This window comes from Staurois parvus, unplaced genomic scaffold (genome assembly GCF_062004578.1).
Source record: "Staurois parvus isolate SC_StPar_1 unplaced genomic scaffold, SC_StPar_1.0 ptg000327l, whole genome shotgun sequence".
NCBI lineage: Eukaryota > Metazoa > Chordata > Amphibia > Anura > Ranidae > Staurois > Staurois parvus.
Genome location: NW_028318123.1, coordinates 5,653,738 through 5,680,875, shown reverse-complemented (window position 1 = coordinate 5,680,875; position 27,138 = coordinate 5,653,738). Strand labels below are relative to the sequence as shown.

Here is a 27,138-nt window from a genome sequence, read left to right as displayed (position 1 = left end):
ATGTTGGACACATTGAATAATGACCCTTTCTGCTTGAAAGACCTCCTCAATTGGGGGGGGGGGGTTTAGAGATGTACCAGTTGTGACATACTTTTTCAGTGCTAGAGCTGTTTGCAAACTGATGAGCAATGTGAACAAGACGTGCAATGGCTCGTACAACAGAGGACCACTTAGAAAAGCGTTCAAAACGGTGTGGACTCAGCCCTACCCTTGCTTTCATAGAGGTGTTGAGTGTGATGGTAACAGCTCTGATTTCCTTATCAGATTCCGAATGAACCAGTTCAAAGGTAGAATTTGTTGAACTTGAGATAAGTTTATCATTCAAGAGTACTGAGGTTGAGGCTAGTGGGAACATAGTGCCATTGTTGAGACGTAGAGAACTTCCTTATGCATTCCACTCTGTTGCCGACATACACGAAGAACTGTCTTGTGTGATTGTGTATATATCCTAGCACTATTTTGCTGTCTGTATAAAAGTCAAAGGAGTCTATTTCAACATCCGTTTTAAGTTCTATAAGCTCAGCAATTTCCACAGCTAACACAGCTGCACAAAGTTCAAGCCTTGGAATAGTATGTGCAGGTTTTGGTGTGAGCTTGGTCTTGCCCATGATAAATCCTTCACCCACTTCACCGCTGGGATCTGTAGCTCGAAGTTAAGCCACCGCAGCAATGGCTTCATTGGAAGCATCAGAGAAGACATGAATCTCTCTTCTGGTGGCATTCTTTAAGGATGCTTGGGTGTAAGAGCGTGGTATCTGGAGTTGTTCTAATGCTTTTAGAGACTGTTTACAGGATTCCCACCTTTGTTGTTTCTCCTTGGGTAAGGGGGTATCCCAATCTGAGCTTTCATAAATGCTGTTTACCGTACCAGACCAAAAATCCCTTAGGATTGTGAGGGGACCCACACACCATTTTTTTTCTTTTTATTTTGGGTTCCCCCAAAATCCATACCAGACCTAAGGGACTTTTTTTTTTTGGTGTGGGGTTTTCCTTAAAATCCGTACCAGACCCAAAGGGCCTGGTATGGATGGAGAGGAGCCCCACACTGTTTTTTTCATCATTTGAAATTGCTAGCATGTTTTATTCTCATTCAGCTGTCAGTGGGACACCCACCGACAGCTAATGAGTTATCCATTGCTAAGGTCACCGCGTCTGGCTTCCTTAACAACTAGCTACCGTGCTATAAATTATCATATGAAAATATGCGGTAATTACTGCAGTGCAGATATTTTACAGGAGTTATTTACCGCAAAATTCTTAATGAATTGCACATTTGCAAAAAATGTACCGCATGCGTTATTTTACAGTATTTTTTGCAGTTATTTACATTTTAGTGAATTGACCCCAAAGTATCCCCTCTAATTTTTCTTGCTTAAAAAAACACAGTAAACCAAAGGATAACATTTTGGAAGGTTGTGTCCACAGCGTGTACTGAATGCAAATTGTTTGGGTAACTGAGTTATATTTGCAAATGTGCATCTTATGTGTCTCTCTGGACATTAAGAGCAAAGAAATATATTTTGAATTATCGTTTTCTTTTCTGCCACACAGAAGTGAAAGCCCAAAGGCAGAGGTAGGAATCAGTACTGTATCCAGCACTCCAGACAGAGACTCATCAGATAAGAGCAATGACATTGGTAAGTCCTGAATGTTTTTCTGCCAGGTTATAAATATCCTCAGAGTCCCTGCACTGTCATACACACTGACAGATTCATACACATCCTAAATACCAGCCTACACACATACTTTGAATAAACCTCTTCAGTGCTGGGAGTGTTTTATACTGAACACTGCTCACATCTCACAGATCTCAGACAGTACATTCCTATAATGAGGCAAAGTGGAAAGTGCTCTGCTCCTATAGCATTTCCTACGAGGCCAAAAAAGCAGTCATGTGGAATTATTTTGAATATGAAATGGACCTGTAGAATTTTCTTAACCACTTCAGCTCCGGAAGATTTACCCCCCTTTCTGACCAGGCCATTGTTTGCGGTATGGCACTGCGTTACTCTAACTGACAATTGCGCGGTCATGCAACACTGTACACAAATTAAATTTATGTCCCTTTTTTCCCATAAATAGAGCTTTCTTTTGGTGATAGTTGATCACCTCTGCAGTTTTTACTTTTTGTGTTATAAACAAAAAAAATATCAACAATTTTGAAAATCATATATTTATTTTATACTATAAAACATATCCAATGAAAAAAAAAATCTAATTTCTTCATAAATTTAGGCCAAAATATATTCTGCTGCATATTTTTGGTTAAAAAAATCCCAAAAAGTGTATATTGATTAGTTTGCGCAAACGTTATAGCGTTTAAAAACTATGGGACATATTCTGGAGTTTTTTTTTTTATTTTTTTATACTAGTAATGGCGGTGACCAGTGACTTATAGCAGGACTGCGAAGTTGCTGCAGACATTTTTACACTAATGACACTGTGGGAGCCAGTGACACTAATGTAGTGATCAGTGCTAAAGAATATACACTGACTACTGTACTAATGACACTGGTTGGGAAGGGGTTAACATCTAGGGTAATCCAACGGGTTAAGTGTGTGCCTAGCTATGTGCTTGGTGTGCGCTAGATGGTGCTGGTACAAGGGGAAGTGATGGATTGTGTTCTCAGTTCTGCGCACACGATCCATCACTTTCCCCTGTCACAACAGAACTGTGCCTATGTAAATGTTCTCACAGCTCTGTTCTTCCTTACTGCCTGACGATCTGCAGGCGCCAGTGAAGATCCCAAAATCACAAATATATATATGATTTTGCAAAGGAGAGCTGCCCTGTAGCAAAAAACTGCTTTAGGGCGAAGGTAAAGTGGTTAATATCATTCATAAACTAAAGCCCTTTTGGGATATCTTTTTATTACAGGAAAGAGGTGGGAAATATTGAAAGTAACATAAATAATTTAAACATGGCAATTTTAATAGAAGCCAATAGTATGAACACTGTACTTACAAACTGTCAAGTCTCTAAGAAGCCTATAGTGTTTATTGGTTTAGCGCGTGTTTACCTAGAAGAAATTCTATGTGACTGGACATCAGATTTATACAATGAAGAATTCATAAAAATTGAAACTATAGGAAAAATCAATTAATTTTTAAAAAATGAGACTTTATTAACACTTTAAGATGTATCTAAAGACAAAACTTTGTTTTGGTAGAGTGAGGAACAGTTAAAATCTTTACTTTGCCCATTAGGAGATTTCCCTGCATTTCCTGTAGACAAAACATAAATTGGAAGACTTCAACAGAAATTCCCTTCTAGACTCCATTGGGAGACTTGTCGCAGTGAAAACTCTGAAAATTTTACATTTACATTCACTTTCAGTCTAGGAATCAGTGGTGACTAGAACAGAATTTATTTCTGTCTGTTCTGTTGACTGTTGTTCATGTACTAAGCTGAGAGCACGGGGAGACTTTTTCTTTTTTCTTTTCAAAGTGCAGGTGCCTTGCAGTGACTTCAATTACCTGTTAGTCTTTAAATTGATTTCTGTGTTACTATGGAGTCCCTTGAACTTTAGACCTAGCCTATGTACAGGGCCAAACAACTTATCCTCAAAGTGAGATTAAACCCCACCCTTCCTTTATTTTAACTCCACATCTGTCATTTATTTATCAAAAGCCAGTGTTTCTACTCCCAACTGAGGCTCTGGTATTTGACAGTTAATTGATAGGGACAGCACCAGGAGAAGGAAAGACCTAATGTCAACTTGGAGAACAGTCAGGCCACTGTGGCCTTTGGGTTAAAGAGTGCTTTGCATGGAATCGGCTTGAACTCCAACATAGGTACTTGATGCTTGTAATTCACCACTGTTGTTACTTTAGGCAGTTTTTAGGCCCGGTTAACTTTAAATAAATAAAACAAATTTACTCCAGAGTGGCCAGTCGACAATCAGGTTGCAGCCACTGCAGAGGGTGAAGCTAGTTGGGTATTATTAAAGTTGATAGTGTAACATATTGGATGCTGGGATTATGATAGTGAAGCAAATTGTGCAGTGTAAGAGTGATATTGAGCATATAGGGTAGATCAGGTTAGCACTTCCACCTGGCAGTACTAGGGTCGCTGGTTCGAATCCCAACCATGGCACTACCTGCCTGAAGTTTGCATGTTCTCCCTGTGCCTGTGTGGGTTTCCTCTGGGTACTCTGGTTTCCTCCCACACTCCAGAGACATGCTGGTAGGTAAATTGGATCCTGTTTAAGTTGGCCCTAGTATGTGTATGTAGGAATGTGAGTTAGGGCCTTTAGATTGTACACTCCTTGATGTGAATGTACAATATATGTATGTACAGAGCTGCATACATTGACAGCGCTATATAAGTACCTGAAATAAATAAATAATAAATAAATCAGACAGTCTGGTGGCAAGAAGGAAGCAATTGCTCAATGTGATGGTAGTAGAGCAGCAGAGTAGGCTTTGTGGTAATAACTATGGAAAGACCAAGGAATGAGATATGGTGGAGTATATTTGATGTAGTTGTGACATCAGAAGCATGTCACTGAAAGGTCTTTATAAGTGTTTCCAACATGATTAGGCCATCTATATGAACTGGTCGAGAACATCAATGGTGCATTTACAATATACTAGCACAATATTAGGTCTTAACTTATTACATTTAAATGTGTGCTAAAAACGCTCTAGGATAAATTTTAAATTGGATGCAGTAATCCATATGATAAATATGTTACTACATACACAAAGGTGCGAACAAACGCAAAGCCTAAAGAACAGCAGATGAGTGACGATAGGCGGTCACTGTGTCACGCACACAGTCACACACTCAACAAAACCAAATAAGAGAGGCCATCATTTTTCTGCTAGGGAAATTTGGAATTGTCATGCGAATTGTGTAAATGTACTGGCAGAGCGTACCGTGCATCTAGAATTGCAAAGGTCTTAAAGCTGTAAAGAGGCCTAACTTCCTAATTGCGTTTTATATGGTTATAAATTCAGTATGAATAGATAGTATTTATATAATTTTATTGGCTTCCAGTTTTTCTAAGTCATTAAAGATGATGGAGAGCTGATCTGTGCTGTGCTGAGCTGAAACCAGCACTTTGCTAGTGAGGCAAGTTCTCTGCTGTAAACAAATCTTGAAAGATTTGACATTTGTCACCTCTCCAATGTCATCTGTTCTAGTCACTCAGTAAGGTAACAGCTACTCTGTTACTCTGGGACTACGAGCAGCGAGAGACCAAATCTTTCTTTCTTAGTGTGCCAGGTAAGATTTTATTGCATTGCACTGGCAGGAATCAGGAGAATTCCACTTTTAATATAATATCCATAGCATTGAGCCATAGATGCATAGGTCTACTTGCCTTACTTCTTATGTGGCATTTTTATTTTTTATTGTTTAGGGTTTTATTTTTATGAAAGGTACTTTGTTATGTTTATATTTTATGGGACTTTACTAAACCTTATGTTATGTTTTTATGAGGATTGCTATGTGGGAATGTGTTGTAAAATGTGTGTCTTGAGAAAGCTCCATATAACATGTTTAGATGACTGCCTGTGGCAGAATTAGGAAGCCGTTTTCCCTGTGTCCATTTATTGTTTGTTACTTAATGAGGAGAATGAGCAGGGACTTACAGAATGCAATGATGATGTGCAAAGTTATATGACTTATTACATTTCTTACTGCTTATTATTTGTTTTTGTTCATTAATGTAAAGTAATTCCTGAGTGCCTAGTACATTTACTTTTGCCTCTGCTCCTGTAGGAGCTATCCGGGTACCAGGGTAAATTTGGTCATATGCTGGTTGGCATACTACTATGTTTTGTGGTGGGGGGTGGAGGAAACATTCCTGGAGGTCTTATATATATCACGAATGCCCACAGCAGCCATATATATCCCCCCCACCGGAAATGTACACTCTATTTAACAGCACAGAAGCAGGTTACATTTTATGACATGTATATTTTTCATTTTACATATTCATTCATATATATATACATTTGAGAAACCTTTTTTACCAGGGGTACAAGCTGCCAGTATATAGGCCCTGTAACACTTGCCAAACTTTCATTTTCCATAGGCTACGTTTACATTGTCCAGGTTAGGAATGGTTGAGTGCAAAAGTCCTATTTATTTATGTACATTTTCTATTTAATTTGGCTTGAAGTGGCCAATCTTTTGTACATATTGTGGAAAAATACTGAGTGTTTCAAATGAATAGTTTATGGTAATAGATTATAAGTGTCCCTTTTTTTATTAAATTTCCGTTATTCACTGTACTGAACCTGAAATATAAGAGATGATGGCGTAGTTCCTACACTGCCTTCTTAAATGAGAGAAGAGGTGCACAAGTGATTGGCACATCATACTGCTTTCAGACTGAGAGGGTCATATTTTATGCAGTGAAAAGTGGATAGTAAGATGTTTAAGCAACAAAAACAGGCAGATTTTGAGATATTTTTGAGCAAGTTGAAATTCAACAAAGAAATAATTGCAGGCTTAGAAAATTGTCTAGTTATGTAGTCATAGCAGCTTGAAAAGTGACAGTGTTTTGAGTGGAGCTTCTCTTTAAATCCTTTCCTTTGGGGCTCCTGAGGTTTTGCTTCATTTGTTCTTTCATCCTGGCTGATCTTATTATTTAGAAAGCTTACTGTTCTTATCTTTTTTTTTCTAAATAGGAAATAAGCATTGTTGTCAGTTTATACATTTTGCTCAGTTTTATAAATGAACATTGCCATGCTCCTTGGGGAAAATCTACGGGCACAGATGTTGTTATTCTACTGTATGTGGATGTAGGAAATTCTTCATTTGTATGTCATTCCGAATTTATTTCTTAGTGTTATATGAAAAGTGCCAGATTGGCTTCCATGTTAATAGTTTGTCATAAAAACAAAGTAGGGTGCTACAGCATGGGTTTGTACGTACTCCTTAATTGTGTTTGATAAAATGGAATAAATGCTTAATTTTCTGATAGTGTTGCAACATTTTTATTTTTTTTTAATGCTCACACCCTTTAGTGTTTACCCCTTTGCAGTTATCAATCTACAGCAGCCTGAAGATGTAGCGAGTTAAAAAATAGTATAGTTCACATGATTGCAATGTATGCCTCCTAATGGCATTTAATGCCATGGTTTAAGTGTAGAGCTATCGTACACAATGGGGTTTATTTACTAAAACTGGAGAGTGCAAAATCTGGGGCAGTTGTACGGATCCTTACTTCTTCTCACAAGGAGCAAAGGAAATTGTTAATTGACCTGTACCACTGATCGTCAATAGGTGTGTCACTAAAATCACATGGGTCCTAAAATTTCAATGGACTGACATATGTGTCATTCCCCACCTTCACTATCCGCTGTTTTGTTTTGATAGTTTGGTGTCACAAAACATCCTTATCCTGCCTTTCCCCATAATACCAGCATTACCTCAGTTCTCCTGTAATTCAGGAATGTTTACATATACTTCTGTGAATTTTATTCACTGAATCATGAATGATGGCAAAACTACAGAGAAGTAAACAAGATCAAATTGAAATTTCTGCCCTTGGTGTCCACTCAAAATTTGTAGTCATTGTAGTGCACTGTGTTGCAAAAAAAATGGTGCATTTGTGGTCTGGTGTGATGCCAGCACAATTCAAATGGGCCACCTTAACGCAACGCTATATAGAGAAATGTTGTTCATCCTCATTTAGAATACTGTGTCTAGTTCTGAAGACCCCACTTACAAAAAAGATTGTATAGATTAGATAAAGTCCAGAGATAGAAATCAAAAATTGTGAAAGTTCTGAGGCACAAACATAGCAGGAGAGATTGCAGGAGCATAGTTTATACAGCCTTGAAGAAAGAAGAGAAGGGGGTAACATGAGCAAAACCCTTAAGTACATTAAGGGTATGAATAAGTTTCAGGGCGAAGTTTTTTTTTTTAACATGCGGCTTAGATTGTGTATATATATATATATATATATATATATATATATATATGGCCTCAAATTAGCAGAAGGAGATTTCATATCTAGCCAAGAAAGAAAAAACATAGTGGGTGCTTGGAACAGTCTCTCAGCAGAGGTAGTAGGTCAGTCAGCTGTGAATTTAAACATATTTGGGATAAACATAGATCTATAGTCCATGATTTGTTTGACTAAGTAACACAACAGAGTGGTATGGTTCCAGCCATATCCTGGCTGCACACACCAACAGCAGATTCTGTCTCTTCTGCAGTATAACTCCAGTGATACACGCATAGGCTACACAACCACCAGTTTTCTTTCAGGGTCAGCTCATATCACAAATATCCTCCAGATCCGTTCTGGATGATTTTTTGCATGCACTTTTTTACATGTTTTTGATGCATTTTTTATGCTTTTGCAGATGCACTCCAGATGCTTTTTTTCCCTCCATTTTTTGGGTCATTTCAATAGTCCTTTGCGTGCTGTGTGCTGATGTGTAGAGAAGATGTCTGCACTGGCAGGCTTTTTCATGGTTATGGCCATTGCACTACTGAGACTGCATGTCCACAAGAGAAGGCGTTATTGGGTACATCCACTGTTGATGGAGCCTATCAGTATCCAACTACAGCCTTGTCCAGATGTGCATGTGACCAGAAGAAGATCATGGGAGGAGTTAAAATACATTTTTCTTACTTTTCCTGTCACTGTACTGGGATCTGGTACATTTTTTTATGTTTTTTTTTGTGTTCCAGTACAATTCTGTGCAGAAAAATAGCAACATGTTTTTTTTTCCTGGAACTGAATAGCACTGGGACTGACTGCACTATGTCATTGGAAGCCATGTAACATACTTTCCTTGCTTTTTTTATGCAGAAAAAAGCAGTGCACTGCAATGTTCTCTGAACTGGCCCTGAAAAGGGAAACTGGCAACTGTGCTATCAAATGCCTGTATTGATGGACTTTTGTTGCAGTTTTCTGTTAGTATGTTATATGCTTTAACAACCATCTGTGCATAAGTCAGTGATTAAATGATGGTTGGTGTGTTTATTATGATCTGTCAGTGATTCCATTTAATGTTTTAAAGAAACATGTTTTCTTACATATCCAATCAAACATCTATGATTGGGCCAGAATGTGGTTAGTGCCAGCAAACCGTCTAGCAATGACCATTTTACTTACCTACAAAAATGATGGCTATAACTATGTACATGAACGTTTAGGATGAAGTCATAGACAGCAATAGTTTCTACAAATATACAGTATGGCAAGCCTATAGGGGCAGTATGGTGAAAAAAAAGTGAAAGATCCTTGAATAGATACAGGAATTAAATCATGCTAAAAAGAAATATGGTGACTTTGAATATAAGCCATATGATCCCAAACTGGAACCAATCAGAATTCAAGCCCTGCAATCTCTGTTTCATTTGAATGTCTTTATTTTTCCATCATTATAAGTGATGCTTCTCTTTTCCATTCATTTTCCATCAAGCGTTCCTCATTTGCATCTGTTTACCATGGGTAACTACTCTTCTTCAATTGATGAGGGTAAGGCTTTATCACCTCTATTTGTTCCAAGAGTGTTTTTTGCTGTAGTTGTAGAATGCATGTCTGCACTGTCACTATTCCATCCCCTTCTCAGTGCAAGCTCTGCAGTACATTGGCATGAGGTATCATACAGTATTACATTCGTCACATCAGGTTCTCAGAATTTAATGACTCCTACTCCACTCATTGCTGCCAGGCTTTCAAATCACTAATACCTCAGTGCTCCTCCCACCATTCCTTCCACTGTCTCAGCCAATGAAAATACTCAGATGTGGTTATAATTACACATCTATGGACGTGAAATGCATCAACTAGGTTTGTAGCTGTGATGTTGTCAAGATTTGAATACGTTGAAATAAAGAAGCTAGAGTTTTGAGGATCTTGAGATGTGCGGTTATCCACTTTTACTCTTGAAAATGCACAGTGGTTTGGAATATGCAGGATATGTGACCCAGATTTAGTAATCAATTGCTAGGCCCGAGCACTACCACATGAGGAGAGCAGAGATGTCACCGCTCCCTTTAGCGTCCCAGACCAGCTTTTGGGTCAACTGAGATGGAGGAAGGGGCAGCTGGGGAGAGCTAGTAAGCAGACTATCAGTCAATGGGGATGGGCCTATAACTTAGTAAGGTACAAGTTACTACATACATTTTATTTATGAGATCATGTTGCAGTCAGGTGCCCTTACCAATTCTTATTTCTAGGATAAGCCTCTGCAAACATTTCCTTAGTCTAAAAGAATTATTTCCCAGCATTTAGAAGGGATTTAAATATTTGTGGTTGGTACAATTAACCTGTTTGTGAGCATGATTAACAGCACTAACTGCAATTTATCAACGCTAGATATTAACTGTAATGATATTTAAAACCATGGACCTTTTTATTTACAGCATTTACAGGTAGTATGTAAATAAGCTTTAAAAAAACCTTTTGCATGAGGGCAAAATAAACAAACATTAATCAATAGTCCAAAGGCTATACATGACTTGATTTTTTATTGTTCAGACTGTGGGCTGAATGACAGAAAATCCATTAAACATCGTGGATGGAGGAGTCTCCATTACTGGCTATCACAATCAGGCAGCTGCAGCAGTCACAGTTCAATCAATATTTTTCCACCCAATTCAGTTCATTTTTAAATTGACTTTAGTGGAGACGGGTGGTGCATGCAGGGTCACCCACAGCTTGCATTTTATTTGATTCACCAGGAGTCAGACAAATTTTGAACTATCTATGGGGACCTTAATTATACACAGCCGAAGGTGGCCTAAAGTTATCTGTTGGAGCTTATCTACTAAGCACATCTCTTTTGCATGCAGTTTGTCAGTTTTTGCCCAATTTTGCTCAGCTGTCTACCACCACATTGCAGCCTTTGCTGAGTCCCATCCATGGTTTATTCAGGACATTGCTTCACTATGGCCCATGTGGTATGTGCTACTGGTAGCTGACATTAGAGTTAGTATATTGTCTCAAAAGCAGTTCTTCACAGAAATGTTGAGCCTTGCAGTGTTCCACTTATTGAGTAGTTGATTGCCACCAGTAAATATCTCACACTTTGGGAAACACTGGCCTTTCAAACTTATATTCAGATTTATCTTTGCTTTTGCACTGCAGTTTTTAGGAGAAATATTTGGTTTGACATTGGGGGAGTCTGGTAAAATTTTGGCACTCTATGATGAGCCATACCATTTATCTTTTTGTCTTGTATCTGAGTAAAACAAAAGGATCTTACTAGAAACTCACATAATTTTCCCTTGCTAATGGCAAAATACATTTTAATGTGTAATTCAAGCAAGGCAAGCCATTGTACAGACTCGTGCATTTGTAGGCATAAGCTTTGTCGTTAGTATCTTCTTTTTATCCAAGCCAAAATGATCTGCAAGTTTGTTTGAATGACTAAGACATTTTGTTTATAACTGAATGAATACGTCAGTATGTTCAGATAGTAAACTAGGCAGATGCAGTATTAGATTCTTTAGACTTTATTTTTTTTTTCATCAGGCTTAGCAGCAGAGCAGATGAAACTGTAGGCATTGCCTAATGACTTCCTAGCACTGTGTGAGCAGCACCAAGCATGGAGAGCGTTTTAGTGTACATTTATATTAAAAAAAATCTATAGTTTACGAACATAATTTAAAACAGATTGATTGACATGGCAATAAAAACTCTAAAATTTCTGGTATATTCTTAGTGTACATTTGGATAGTTTACGTCTTAAAACATGGTCTCATCTAGGTGTTGCTTCCCAACAAGTCCTTTTATCAGCCCTTATCAGTGGTTTTTCAGCCGCAGAAAAATGCAACACAAATACAGAATTGTATGCCATACGATATAAAGAACTTAGTGAAAATCTGTGGTGCCTTGTTTTTCTTATTACGCCTGAAAAGCAGTGGTTTTTCTTATTGCTCAAAAACACTCAATCAGTAATCACTCCATCAAATTGTCAACTTCTTAACTCTTTTGCATGAATCACAGAACTTTTTTTTAATGACAAGTTTCAATGCCTTTGTATCAGCTTGCCAAGTAATAATCTCATCATTGAGGTCAAACTTCACTCTAGCCTTTAAGTACCTAGGCGTGGGGATAGCCCCTACTTGCTTTTCTTTATATAGCACATATTATCACCCTATACTCCATTGCCTAATAGGAGTACTATATTCCTGGGAGAAATATAATCTATCTGGGTTAGGAGGGATTGCATCAGTTAAGACGATGCCACTGCTGGAACAGATGCAATACTTTTTTACTCTTCTTCTCATCCAAATTCCCTACAGGCCTTGCAGGAAAAGATTAATACAGTTGTATGGCCCTCCACCGAACTTTTATTACCTTATCAAACTGTAAGCTTTGGAGTCCCAGATATGAAAAAAACAATCTTTCTTGTTAATGTGCTCAATGTACAACTGTACTTACAACTACAGAGAGATCATCACCCATTCCTATTAGCTTGAAACCTACTGCAGACCTGAAAGGCTTAGTTTTTTAATAAAATTATGTCTTCAGGTGTGGGATAGCCCTATATAGTATAGCAGATTATTCTTGTTACACCTTCTCTCAATACCTCTAGTTAGTGACTCCCATGTTACTACCAGGGTGATTTCCAGTGATGGATTGCTAACAACTTCAGTAGACTATTTAACTTAACAAGTACTGTACAGTGGGGGAAATAATTATTTAATCCCCTGCAGATTTTGTAAATTTGCCCACTTATAAAGAAATGAAAGGTCTATAATTTTTATCATAGGTGTATTTGAAATGATAGAGACAGAATATCAACCAAAAATTCAGAAAAAACACAGGATTCACATGTTATTTTATTCACTGAATTGCATCTCAATTTATAAGTATTTGATCCCCAAGCAAAAAAATGACTTAGTACTTGGAGAAGCCCTTGCTGGCAAGCACAGAGGTAAGGCATTCCTTGTAGTCAGTTACCAGGTTTTTACACATCTCAGGAAGGATTTTGGTCCACTCTTCTTTACAGATCTTCCATAAATCTTTTAAAGTTTTATAACTGTCGCTTGGCAACTTGAAGTTTCAGCTCCCTCCATAAATTTTCTATAGGATTAAGGTTTGGAAAATGGCTAGGCCACTTCATGAACATTTTCATGCTGGAAGACCCATCCACAACCCATCTTCAGTGTTCTGACTGAGGGAAGAAAGTTCTTATGCAAGATTTTACAATACATGTCCCGGTCTATTGGCCCCTTAATGCGGCAAAGTCGGCCTGTACCTTTAGCAGAGAAACAGCCCCAAAGCATAATGTTTCAACCTCCGTGCTTGACTGTAGGGATGGTGGTCATAGTCAGAATTTTTCTTCCTCCAAACACGGCGAGTCGAGTTAAAGCCAAAGAGCTCAATTTTGGTCTCATATGACCCCAGCACTTTCTCCCAGTCCTTCTCTGAATTATTTAGAAGTTCACTGGCAAACTTCAGACGAGCCTGTACATGGTTTGTTTGGTGACTGTGGTTCCAACTGCCTTGAGATCATTCACAAGCTCCTCCCATGTAGTTCTGGGCTGATCCTGTACTTTTCTCATGATCATCCTTACCCAGTGAGACGAAATCTTGCATGAAGCTCCAGACCGAGGGCAATTGATGGTTGTTTTGTATTTCTTCCATTTGGGAATAATCGCTGCAACAGTTTTCTCCTTCTCACCAAGCTTCTTGCTGATGGTCTTGTACCCCTTCCAGCCTTGTGCAGGTCTACAGTCTTTTCCCTGATGTCCTTTGACAGCTCTTTGGTCTTGCCCATGGTGGTCCACAAGAAACAGATTATGTGTCTTTTATACACATAACGGGTTGTTGTTAGGAGCATTGACAGGACTAATCTGTGTACCATATAAGCACGTAGCCATTCTGTTGGAACCAGAATTATTGTTGGTTGGTAGGGGATCAAATACTTATCTTGCTCTAACTTACTGAACTGAAACTCAATTTATAACATTTGTATCGTGTTGTTTTCTGGATTTTTGGCTGGTATTCTGTCTCTATCATTTAAAATACACCTATGATAAAAATTATAGACACTTCATTTCTTTGTAAGTGGGCAAACTTACAAAATCTGCAGGGCATCAAATAATTATTTCCCCCACTGTATTTATGAGACAGTCACTTCTGTGGGACACTTCCACTACTTACAAATTAGAAATTAAATAATGCCTCCAATTTGTATTAAAGACTCTCTTGGCACTTTTGTCACAGGCACTCCCATGCCACTATATACATTTTCTTTCATGTATCATTATTAGTGTCCCTACTTGTAATAATTAGATAGGTGGGAAAAGGATCTTATAAGTACCTTTTCAGGACTAAAATAGGCTCTGGACTCTGGACACCAATACTAAAGTATAGTATCTAATATGCAGAAGGATTTATGATGCAAATCTGGTGGACTTGTCCTAAATAAACTAGAATACTTTGTAATTTTTACATCTTTGCACAACCTATTTAATGTAAACATTTGAAGGGATGTCTGGGACACAAGTTTGCACAATCTTGCAACAGCCATAGCTATGTGGTCTAAAAAGTCCAGCAGTCTTTATATGTTTAAGATACTTCTAGGCACTTTTTTTGGATAGAGAAGGGAAAGGTTAAAGTCTGTCAAATGTTTGTCGCTGTCTGTGTCTCCACTGGGAAGATTTACCCCTTTGTTTGTTCTGCTGACCACTGTTGCAGGAAAAGAAAGTTAGAGGTGAGCTGAAATCTTCCTATGGGTACACCTTTATCGGTGACTTTTTAAAAGGGGAATTAGCCTTATTTTTTGAGTTTTCCCTCAATTTCTTGTTGCTTCTCTTGACTATATGTACATTTTAATTTTAGAAAATACTTTCAATAAGAATGATCTTAATTGGGAAAAATCAGTTTTGCACCCTTCCTTTCACTTTTTCAGCAATAAATGAAATATTGATCAACATCTACATTCAGAAGGTACAACTGATCCTACAATTTGGCATGCCCTTGGTTGGCACTGTGTTTATTGGCTCTAGAGTTTGCAGCTGCCAGATTGTTAACTGCTTGTAATGTACATAGTGAAAATGTAGATAGTTCCTGCACTAAGCAAGCTGGGCCACGGGATCAGATGTTACTATTGAAAGCAAGTTGGTGCGAGGGCTGATGAGGGAGGGTGTCCATATTCATCGTCTACCTAAAAAAGATAGCCTCCGCATTTACTATTGGGGTACTGTGAGGGTGGCAGCCCAGGTCTTGCCTAGACTCAAAGGCCTGGGCCCAACACATCTGGCCATCTGAATATGATCCATATTCACTGTAATTACAAAAGCATTCATAGTGAAATGATTTTATTTACTTTTTATTTATTACAGGTACTTATATAGCCCTGTCAATTTACACAGCGCTTTACATATATATTGTATATTCACATCGGTCCCTAACCCTCAAGGGGTGTGGATTCTAAAGTTCCTAACTCATATTCATACATACACTATTTTAGCATTCTATTCTTCAGATATTGGGATAATTTTACAAAGAATTGTTTTTTATTTAATTAATTTTATTTTTCATTATTAGTATAAAAATGCACCTGTATTCCTGTAGGATGTAAAGTAAACCAAACTCAAAGTTTGTACATTTTCACATCTATTTCGTGAGGAGCATGTGGGTTTTGTGAAAATGATTGCTGTAGCCCAGTGTTGTACAACAAATCTTGAATACATTAATGGATAGTAGGTGTTTACTTGTCGCCCGAATAGTATGTATGTAGTATTTTGTGAGTTTAGGTGCAATAAAGAAATGCATACATCTCTTCTCTTAGAAATTGACCATGTGACACTAATTCCTGCCTTGATTTCTTTGCTATACTGTATGCATAATTTCCATGATATGATGTTATAATGTATGCTTGCAGTTCCAATTATCTACACATATTAAGCTCGCACAGCTTGATTGGAATCATAAACCGTTTAGAATTTAACCATACTGCAATACTATGTATATAGTGAATATTCAAGCCTTTAGTATAATCATATTCTATGTGTAAATGAGGAACATTTTGCATCTCCATTTTAAAGTTTTTTTGCTAGGTTTTGCCATATAAAATTTGATTGATAAAACAAAATATTGTACAGCACATTGCTAATGAATTGTCAAAGTGGATTAATTCAATAGATTGGATTCAGTTGAGTGGCAATGGGATCTGAACCCAGATCTGCCATCTTAGCCATCATGTTGCCAATGTGTCAGTGCTGTATTGGGCCCAGTAAGGGTTGCTATGTTTTCCTAACCCTACTGCTTTGTCAATATCCAGTGCCCTAGACACTCATCCTAGTGCCTTATGGTGAATAAAGCCTTCATTTCAACAATTAGTCCTGTGCTTTACGTTAATTTAGAAACAATAAACAATAAACCTATATTTGTAGTAAGTAATACAAATTTTCAAAAATTTGCATTATTGTAAAACAGATTTGCTCATCAAGACTATAGTTGCTTTATAAATGCTTTTCAGCCATTCTTATTCATGGCTGTTTTCCATGTCAGTTCGAAACACTGTCGTGCTGTGATTTAAAATGTGTAATTACTTTGAAGATTAATCATTGCTCCCTCCAAACTGACCCAGCTTGTGGATTAGTACTTTTAATTATAATTGTCCATAAGTAAGTGCTTCGTGCTTTTTCCATCCTTGACACTTCAGTTAAATGGCTTCAGATTAGACTTTGGCAGAGGAAGGAGCTGACTGAGGAAGCAGATCCAACCCAAAAAGTACAGTACTTCTTGCCACTAATGATTCATTTTTTGTATTTTTTGCAGCTATAAAAATCTAAGAAAGCGATTGATATATGGTATGCAGGAGAGATAAATGCAAAGAAAAAAAAGGAACACGTGCAGAGATGCTGTGTCATTTGCCTGTAAAAAATTATAGAAGATATTCACTTTGGCCAGTGGTACCAGAAACTGGGCTGTAGAGCTGCATACAGGTGCAAGGGTGTCTAAAGCCTTATAGGCCTGGATCCTAGAGTACTATAGACAAGTGCTGAAGCCTGCTAGATAAATGTTGCAGCCTGTTAAGTGCCTATTTAAAGGTGCACTCTACGCAGATATATAAAGTACAAATTATGCAGCTCTGTATTTATTAATAAATAATTTAAAGTGTATCTAAACCCAAGAAAAAAAATGATATTATTGCAGCTTACCAGTCCTTAGACGTAGTGACTGTACCAGTTTTTTTTTCACACATTTTTCCTTTATTGTAACCTGGTAATGCTGCCATTAACACACTTCCTGTTCTAGGGTGACAACTATACTGAGTAGCATTGTTACTCTAGAAAAAGATGTGTGTTAGGACTACATAAGAAAAAAACCATATAACACCTCTCTCTCCATAACGGGGAAGTTTTTGTAGTCCACAGAACTAATGGTGCTAACTAAAAATGGTCCAGGCTACTGATTCACCCTTTTGCTGATTATTCCGCTTTGTCTCACCTGGAAATGGGTTTCCCTACTGTTCCACAACTGTGGAAACTCTGGGGTACCATTAAACTAGATTAGGCCTTACAGGCTTCCTATCTCACACCCCCATTTGGCAAAATTGGCTAAAACTTTGAATTATCCAATGTGGATAGAGGCTGAGTCAAATATTTCCTCATATGATTGAGGGCCCATCTTTGAAATCTTTCGACCAACTACAGGTGGAATTTTCTCTCCTACATAATTGTTATTATAAATATTTGCGATTACACCATGCAGTCAATATACAGGGGAGGCATTCCGCCATACGCTTGGGCGAATCTCAATTCCTTCTATCCTGTCTGAGTTGGACAAGAAAGGTATTATTTATCACATCTATTCACATCTTGCAGTCATACAGGCTTCAGACCTTCTGCCCTGTAGAGGGAAGTGGGAGAGGGAGCTTAGGCCGATTGATGGAGACAGATGGGAACAGATACTAACGGCCTGTCCTATGATGTCCATATCAGCTGCCCAAAAATTGTCAAACCTTGCTATCCTCCATTGCACCTATAGAATGCCTGGACAGCTCTATGCCCAGGGTAGGCACGACTATCCCTTGTGTTCTAAATTCCAAGCCCATTCAGGGGTCTTAATTCATATGCTATGGAAATGCCTTTAACAGGTGCGATTTTGGGGATGTCATCATGCTTATCAATCAAATATATAGTATGATGTGCAACTCTTATAACTTGCCTACTTGGAGATCTCGATGAGGAATCATACACTCCTACTACCTACATCGAACTCAATAGACTGCTTCATTGAGCCAGAAAATTATTAGCAAGCTTTTGGTTGTCTTACCATCCTCCTACTTGCAAGCAATGGATCCAGCAAGTCAACACAATTCTCATACGGAATAAAAATAGTTATCAACACATAAATTCCCTTAAAAGAAATCTAGGAATATATGGCAATGTTGGCTAGATACCCCTAGGGTGGCCCCTCCGCAACGTATGCTTATTAGAATACTTCAATTTTTAATGGTTATTGTCCTTTTGGGCCTTTTGCCCCACCCTGCATTACGTGTGATGATGGTAGTGTCTATGCATAGTGAAAATATTTGTAAGTGCCTGTTATACACCATTTGAGTTCTTTTCTAAAACTCCATTATGTATTTTATGTGTACAACTCACTCCAAGGGGTTATTGTCTTGTTGGTTTTCTTGTTTTTAATTTTTCGTTTTCTGAAGGCTGTAAAAGTATACTGGCTGCTATAATGTATAGAAGGGAAGAGAGGAAGATCCTCCCATTATTTGCTGTTTTGCAAACTACCGCTTAAAAGAGGAAATTTCACATGGAGCCAGAGAACAAGACAAATTTATGTTCAATGGGTCAGAGGTAAAAGTGTTCCAAGATCTCTCTCCATTCACTATGCAACACAGAAGAGCACTTACCTGCTTCAGGTTCTCTGAGATCGACGCATAAATGGCGCTTTCCTTATGGCCTCACAGCCACACAGCAGGGAAGTTCTTACAGTGTTTACACTCCGGAGGACCTTCCTCAATTGTTTGATATCTTGTACATCCCTCTGGTACCCCTTCCTGATTGGTACCAGAATTTTAAGCTGTGGAAAAAAAAATCTCTTCAGCCATATGATGAGCGAAACCCCACGTTGCAAAGGCTCTCTAAATCTATATCGCCGCATTCGTCCTGGCGATGCATCAAGTTAAATTTGGCTTAGTATGGGTGACCTCTCCTTGCCGAAACATTGGATTTCCATCTTTGAGATCACCATACTGAGATTAACATGAGCTCATTGTGCTTACTCACCTACCCCACAAACTGATGTCAGCCACACTCAGGGATTTGCTTGACTGGACCCCGTGAGTATATTTGAACAGAATGTATGAAAAGGGTGGACTCATTGGATTTGTCATATAATGTGTTTTTATACATAACATAGCTTACTGCTTTTACTTTGAGTGGCTACTCTTCAACTGCCTTAACGTATATAATCTGGGGACGCTCTTGCTTGGGTGGGGGGGAGGGTTCGTACACCAGAAGATAGGAATGGTCTGATTATTGTCATTATACTTTGTGTTTATTGTACTACGGTAAATTTTGCTCCTGGCCGTCCCATCCTGCTTCAGTTGTCTACCTGATAATAGGCAGAGCTGGATATTAATTTCATCTCTATGTCATGTAACAAGGCAGCTTATTACCCAGTTGTGATATATCCCTGTTGATTCTTTTACTTTTCTTCTCCTTGGTTACCCTCGCCCCCCCCCCCCCCCCCATTGCCCCCTCCCTTTCCTTTTTTTTCCTTTAATTGGTCTCCCTTAAGGGTTATTCCTCATAGGCATGACTCAGAGGCCATTCTTTGAGTGGAGAAAGAAGGATTTCCTTCTTTCTCTGGGGACTCCCTAAAGATCTAGAGCTTTTTGTGACCTGGTTGACCCTTAATGATGCACCAGCTTGATCTTTGTTTCATATTGCTATTGGTCAGCTCATTAGATATAACCTCTCATGAAGAGCTATCTTGAATGTTAGGTCCGGGTTCTGGAAGTGCCTCTCCCCGGCCTATAGTAGGCTTTAATATTTCATACACTTTAACTGTATGTAAAGATATCCCTTTTTTTTTGTTCTTTGGATCAGAATCTTTATGTTACTATTTCTCCCTTACCGCATATCGACCGGCCGAACAGCTCTGATGTTATAATTTTACATGATACTCTACAGCAGACCGAGCAAGTTCCGTCTCGCACTCCAGACTTACTGTCCTCCACACAGCCTGGTGTTTGCCTAGCTGACTTTTGTTTGGTTTCAACTATGAACCTTGGGGACTTTATTTTAATGCTTTCAACCCGGGTTCAACCGAATTTGAACTTTTCTTTTACTTTTCTATTCTACCTGCTTATTCATTGATTTCCAACTTAGTCCGTTTTTCTTTTCCACTCCCTCCTCCTCTTTTTTCCCTTCTTATTCATCTCCTTTCTCTTCCTACTTCTCTCTTCCTCTCCCCTTCTCCCCCACCCCAACTTTTTTTTTCTCCCTCCTCTTTGCATTCTGTGAATTGAAATGGCTCCACCTGGGACATCATCCTCTGCCCAGAGCTTAAAAAATCTCTCTCAATGTAAGGGAATTGAACATCCTGGAGAAAAATGTCTATGATTCTACCTGAAATTTTCAAACATTACGCCCACATAGCCTTTCTCCAGGAGACACATTTTAAATTATCTTCAGTTCCCTAAACTCACAAACCACAAATACCCCCACCTCTACCATGCATCGGGCTCTGAGTTGAAAATGAGAGAAGTGGCGATCCTTCTTTCCAAATCTCTACCATTTGATTCATCAGAGCAGCTTGCTGATCCTGAAGGTCGTTACATCTTTATAAAGGGCTCAGTTTACAAATGGCCTATCACATTAGCAAAAATTTACTGCCCGAACACTAAGCAAGTTTCTTTTATGCGTGAGATTGTAGACGCTCTGATCTCCTTCTCTTCGGGAGTTCTAATTTTAGGAAGCAATTTAAATGTGCCCTTGAATCCCCTGTTTGATTTGTCTATGGGCACATCCACGATACCTTATAGAACCCTCATACAAATTAAACTCAAGTTGACCTCTCTTTCTTTACACAACACTTGGCAGACCCTTAACCCCACCTGTAAAGATTATACGTACTATTCTCATGTTCATACAAAATATTCGCTCATTGACTACCTTTTCTTATCACAAGTTGATCTTTTATACCTGACCAAAACCACCATCGAATGTCTTTACGTTTCAGATCACCATCCAATTACATTAACTCTACAGTTTCCGGAGAGGAGGAGGTTGAAGTGGCATCTGAATCAATCCCTCCTGAGCGACCCGGTACACTTGGTCAAGCTTCAGGAACATCATCAGGAGTTTTTCATCCTAAATGACACTCTGGATACCTCTGCAAAAAGCCAGTGGCTAACACATAAATGTGTTATTCGGGAACACTGTATCACACTTTCCACAAAGTTGAAAAAGGCCAGACAGGCCTCGTTAGACAGGCTAATAGCACAAATTTGCAACCTGGAAACTAGCCATAAATGTAGATAGGCCTTAGACACTTTGGAGGCCCTGTTCCAAGCCAGATAACTCCTTTTGGAGAAACTGGGCTGCCGCATACGCAGGAAATTTATCCTTCGCTCAAAACCTTTTTATGAGCACGCAAACAAAAATGGTCACTTCCTGGCCAAAGTGCTTCAAAAGGACAAAGCGGACTCAACTGTTCTATCGATTAGGGACCAGGCGGGTAAGAATCGCCCTTCCACAGTGGCTATTGCCTCACAATTTGTTCAGGATTATGAAAATCGATATAATTTACCATCATCTGAGGACACTTTGAGATTTCCAGCAGAGTGTAAAACTACAATACAGGAGTTCCTTCACAAATATGGTATGCCACCTTTGTCCCATACTTTGGCAAAGGCCATGGACAAACAGATTTCATCAGAGGAAGTTGTAAAAGCTCTTAAGGCCATGAAACAGGGGAAGAGTCTGGGCCCAGATGGCCTAACCATCCAGTATTGCAAAACGTTTCAGGATACGGTCCTCCCACACTTTTTTCGGGCATTCAATTCTTTGAAAGGTAATTTTTCACCTCCCAGGCAAGTTTTGGAGGCCCACATCACAGTTACCAAAACAGGGGAAAAACTCCACCGACCGACATCCCTCCTAAACGTGGATGTGAAGCTGTTCGCAAAAGTCCTGGCAAATCGCTTACTCTCTCATCTGAAATCATGGGTGTCTCTGGATCAGGTGGGATTCGTTCCAGGTAGAGGATGTGATAATACTATCAAGGCCTTAACCACCTTCCGCCCGCCATATAGTACAATGATGGGCGCAAGGTGGTTCTCTCATTCTGATTGGATGTCATATGACATCCTTCCATTCTCACCGCGCATGCGCAGCTCAGGGAGCGCGCAGCGCGGCGATCGCCGGTGCGCTGTGTCCCTCAGACACAGCAGATCACGGAAAGAGCCGAAGATGTCAGCTCGGTCATGTGATCAGCTGTGTCCAATCACAGCTGATCACATGTAAACACGGAAATGCTGGTTATCGGCATTTCTCTCCTCTCGAGCTGTTACGCTGACAGCTCGAGAGGAGAGCCGGTAATTGGCTTTCCGCGGAGGGGACATGTACACTAATCATTAGGGCACTGATGATCAGTGTGGCCCCAGAAGTGCCATCTGTCAGTGTCCATCAGTGCCAGCAGTCAGTGCTCATCAGTGCCACGTGCCAGTGCCCATCAGTGCCACATATCAGTGCATACCAGTGCACATCAATGCCACATATCAGTCTGAGCTGCCATTCAATTTCACCCATCAGTGCCAGTCAGTGCCACCTATCAATGCCAATCAGTGCCACCTATCAGTGTCATGTATCAGTGCTGCCAATCAGTGATGCCTGTCAGTGCCCATCAGTGCAACCTACCAGTGTCTCCTCATCAGTGCCACCTATCAGTGTCCATCAGTGCAGCCTATCAGTGCCCATCACTGCAGCCTCATTAGCGCACATCAGTGAAGGAGAAAAATCACTTATTTACAAAATTGTATAACAAATTAAGAAAAAAACTTTTTTAAAAAACAATTTTCAGTGGTTTTTGGTTTGTTTAAGAAAAAATAAAAATCCCAGAGGTGATTAAATACCACCAAAAGAAAGCTCTATCTGTCTCAAAAAAATGATAAAACATTCATATGGGTACAGTGTTGCATGACCGCGCAATTGTCATTCAAAATGTGACAGTGCTGAAAGCTGGAAATTGGCCTGGGCAGGAAGGGGGTATAAGTGCCCTGTAGGCAAGTGGTTAAACATACACCTCTGGTTGACATCCTCTGGCTCTTCTGGGTTCTTTTTATCAATGGACGCCGAGAAGGCATTTGACAGGGTGGCCTGGGACTACATGGCATCAGTCTTGGCAAAACTAGGAATGGGGTCTGTAATGTGGGCCTTTATTGGCTCCTTATATTCCAACCCATCAGCTCTGATCAAAGTCAGTCGACACCTGTCTGACGCCTTTTCGATCACAAACAGAACAAGACACGGCTGCCCCTTATCCCCCATTATTTTTATTTTGACCCTTGAGCCCCTTTTGAGACAGATTTTGGCAGGCCCAGATATCACCAGCATATCAATTCCCTCTTGCGAATACAAACTTTCAGCATGTGAAGATGATATCCTCTTCTTCCTTTCACATCTTTTGACTACTCTTCCTGCCCTCTTAAAGATTCTGCAGAGGTACGAGTCAATATCCAATTTTAAATTAAACCCTACAAAATCCCATGCCCCTAATATCACACTCCTGAGAGAGGTAGTTACACACTGCCAGTGCAAGCTCCCCTTTACTTGGCAACCACATACCTAAGCATTCTTCTACCCTCCTCACTTTCAGATTTATTATCTCTTAACTTTCTTGCTCTCCTTTGTAAGATTGAACATGATATTGAACACTAGAATGGCCTCCATTTATCGTGGTTTGGTTGAGCTGCAGCAATAATGATGACCATACTTCCACGTTGCTTATACCTCACTCAGACTATCCCTATTTCTATCCCTCAAAAAATTTTTTGGGCTCTGAGAAGAATGTTCTCAGGCATTATTTGGAAGAGTAGTACCCCAAGGATGAGTATGGCATAATTATGCAGAAAGAGGTGAATTGTTTTGCTGGATCTCATGTCCTACCACAAGGCGTGCTTACCTACTAAAATGGTAGACTGGCACATACATGCACAGACAAAAGATTGGGTGGGACTGGAACAGGACTTTGCTGAGGAATTGCTAACATTCATATCTTGGTTGCCCGCATCAGCCACCACTAAACATCTTCCTGCACACCCTTTTGACAGGCCCAATACTTTCTTGCTTCCATTCAGTATGCAAAGGTCAGCAGGTGCCGGGCCCAGTGACCCCTCTTATAGCTAATCCAGTGTTCCCTTCAGGTTTGCAACCCTCTTTCCAAAGGACGCGCCTAGCAAACTCATACAACAGGGTGGGAGATTTCCATTTTAGGGGATCTATTCAAACACGGTCAGATTTGGCTAGCAAAGATTCTCCACCCCCTTTTCTGTGGTGGTCATACCTACAGATCAGACATTTTTTGTCTGCGTTATCATACCGTCTGGCATGCAGAAGACAACCCACATCTTTTGAGACCCTTTTGTCTGCCCCCAACAACATCTGATCTCCTTGATCTATGCTCAATTGACACAAGATTTTCCTGATACTACTAATTGACAGATACATAAATGGGAAGCAGAACTGGACACCTCGCTGTCTGAAGACCAATGGGCACAAGCTCTTCACACAATACATAAAGACCTGGTTAATGTGTCCATTGAAGAGCACAATTTCAAAGTTTTTTTTATCGCTGGTATCAATCCCCACCACCCCACCTCTTGAGAAAAATGTACCCTTCGGTTCCTGATCTCTGTTGGAGATACAATCAGGCAAAGAGATTATACAGAACTACAGCCTTTTTGGAAAGCCGTACATGACATCATCATGCAAGTTACTTCTTCTCCGCTAGACTACACCTCTCTTCAATACTTACTTTACTGCTCAATTTCCATGGGTCTGAAATATCACAAATACTTGCTATGCACATGGTATCAGCAGTACGTATGTGCATACCCCGATGATGGAAACAGACCCATGTCGCTTCTCTTAAAGAATGGTTTTTGAGAATTGACAAGATAGCTGAATTGGAGGAACTGATCGCCACAGCGCATGATAGATACTCAACTTATTATAACACTTGGGCCTGTTGAACCCATTTTAAACATACAGACACCTACCTGAATATGTTCGTTGATCATATACGGTCTGCATTAAACTAATTGGGGGTTTATGTTTCCTGGAGAGACGCAGCTTTGTTCCTGCCCCTATTGTTGGGGAGACATCTACTTGTGACGAGGCTTTTTAATGCTCTTTATATACTGGTCTTTAAACACAGTAGTGGTAGCCCTGTGCAGGATGCATAGCACCTCCTCTTTTCGAAGGGTGGACCTCCCACCCACCCTTTTTTTTTTTTGCTTTTTCTTCTCTCTTCTTTTCCTCTCTTTCCCCTTTCTTTTCTTGCTCCTCCTTCATTTCCTTTTTCTGCATATCTTTAGTTGTTCTTACTTTTTTTGTTTGTCCTAGTTCAACCATATATGTAGTTGATAGAATCACCCTTCCTTTGCACCTGATACATCCTTTGCCATGGAGCTTTCTTCATTATCTCTAATATTACTATCAAGCTTTCATACACCTGGACATATATGTAAGATCTTAAATAAGCACTTTTGCGTCTACGCACATATAGGGTCCTGAGTTTGGGAAAACCTCTTCTCGTTGTGGATAGAGTCCCCCCTACATGAATCATAGCTAGACCCAGTGGTGTATTTAGGTTTTGTGCTGCACTAGGCAACACAAAAATCCCCCCCCCGCAGAAAAAGCCTGACACTGACCAAGCCTTTCACTACCACTGCCCCCCATACACCAGCCACAATCCCCCATGGCGAGAGAGAGAAAGACACCCACCTTCACAGCTCCGTACATCCCCAGGAACGAGAGTCGGACTGTGACAACACCGTCATGAAACCCACAGCATCTCTTGAAACCCACCAGGTCCCCATGCCACGTGTGCCCCTTCTTCTGTCTCTTCTTCCAAGGAAGGGGCAGTGCTGCCCCCCCTGAAAAATTCCGCCCTAGGCAAATGCCTTGTTTGCCTTGTGGTAAATACACCCCTGGCTATACCTAAGAAACCAGGAGCATACTCGATTACGAGGCCTGTTAATTGCAGTCTTAGGCATGAACCAGTATATGATAAATGGCACTATTGCCTCTATCCAATAAAATGATGTTCACTGACTGCTATTGGGAACGCACTCTTCCCTGATATAGGCCAGCTCAAAATAGTCAGATTAAGAAATGGATGCCCTCATGAACCTGTCATCAGTGATAATGTCATGCTGTATCACCCATTTGTAACACTGATCAACCTTTCGAAGGACAGGATACATATACTGATACCTGTGTTGATTGTGTGCTCCCAGTGACTAGCCTTGGAGAGAGCCTTGAACCAGGATTTTTTTTTTTTTGTTTGTTATTGTCAGAGTATTACTAAGACCCTTAATATAACTACACATTTGCAATGTTGTATCAGGATGCTCAATGAGGGAACTCTTATTATTGTTCCATTTCATTATGATCTGTGAATGACTGTAGTACTATAGTTTTTCCACTATGTCTGTTTACCTGTACGTCATTGTTTATATATTCTTCCTAATGAAAATTATTTATGGAAAAAAAACACTGTTCTGCAGATTTTCAGACAGGATTGTAATGTATTATGATTGACAGAGTCCCTTGTCATAGGCAGGTAGCTTGATACAAGCTACCTGCACCTGCTGTCAGTAAACCTTTTAGTAGCATGCTTTTTGTATCACTTGTCATGATGGGGTTAAAATCAAAATTAGCCCTTTATAGCACAAAATCAGCAGATAATCCCTACTATGAGTAATTAATATGTATAGAGAAACAGTGCAAAGATAAATAAATAATAATTATATATATATATATATATATATATATATATATATATATATATACACACACTCTGAAGTAGGATATACAGAGTATTTTAACTGGGAGACAGACATGAAGCTATATGGAGGGTGGGGGATATGAATAATTTATATAAAAGTAGTACTAAAGGCTCAACCTTTTTGCATGGATAGAATCATATTAAATTTAATGCACAATAC

General features: G+C 39.5%; 1 protein-coding gene across 4 annotated transcripts in view; it reads left to right on the top strand.

Moving 5' to 3' along the window:
• Positions 1–27,138, top strand: part of SH3KBP1 (SH3 domain containing kinase binding protein 1) — a 544,697-nt gene that overhangs the window by 487,056 nt on the left and 30,503 nt on the right. For all 4 annotated transcript variants that reach the window (XM_089683906.1, XM_089683908.1, XM_089683904.1 and 1 more), the window contains one exon: positions 1,552–1,637. In XM_089683906.1, coding sequence (XP_089540032.1) covers positions 1,552–1,637 — 86 coding nt within the window. The remainder of the gene's footprint in view (positions 1–1,551; positions 1,638–27,138) is intronic.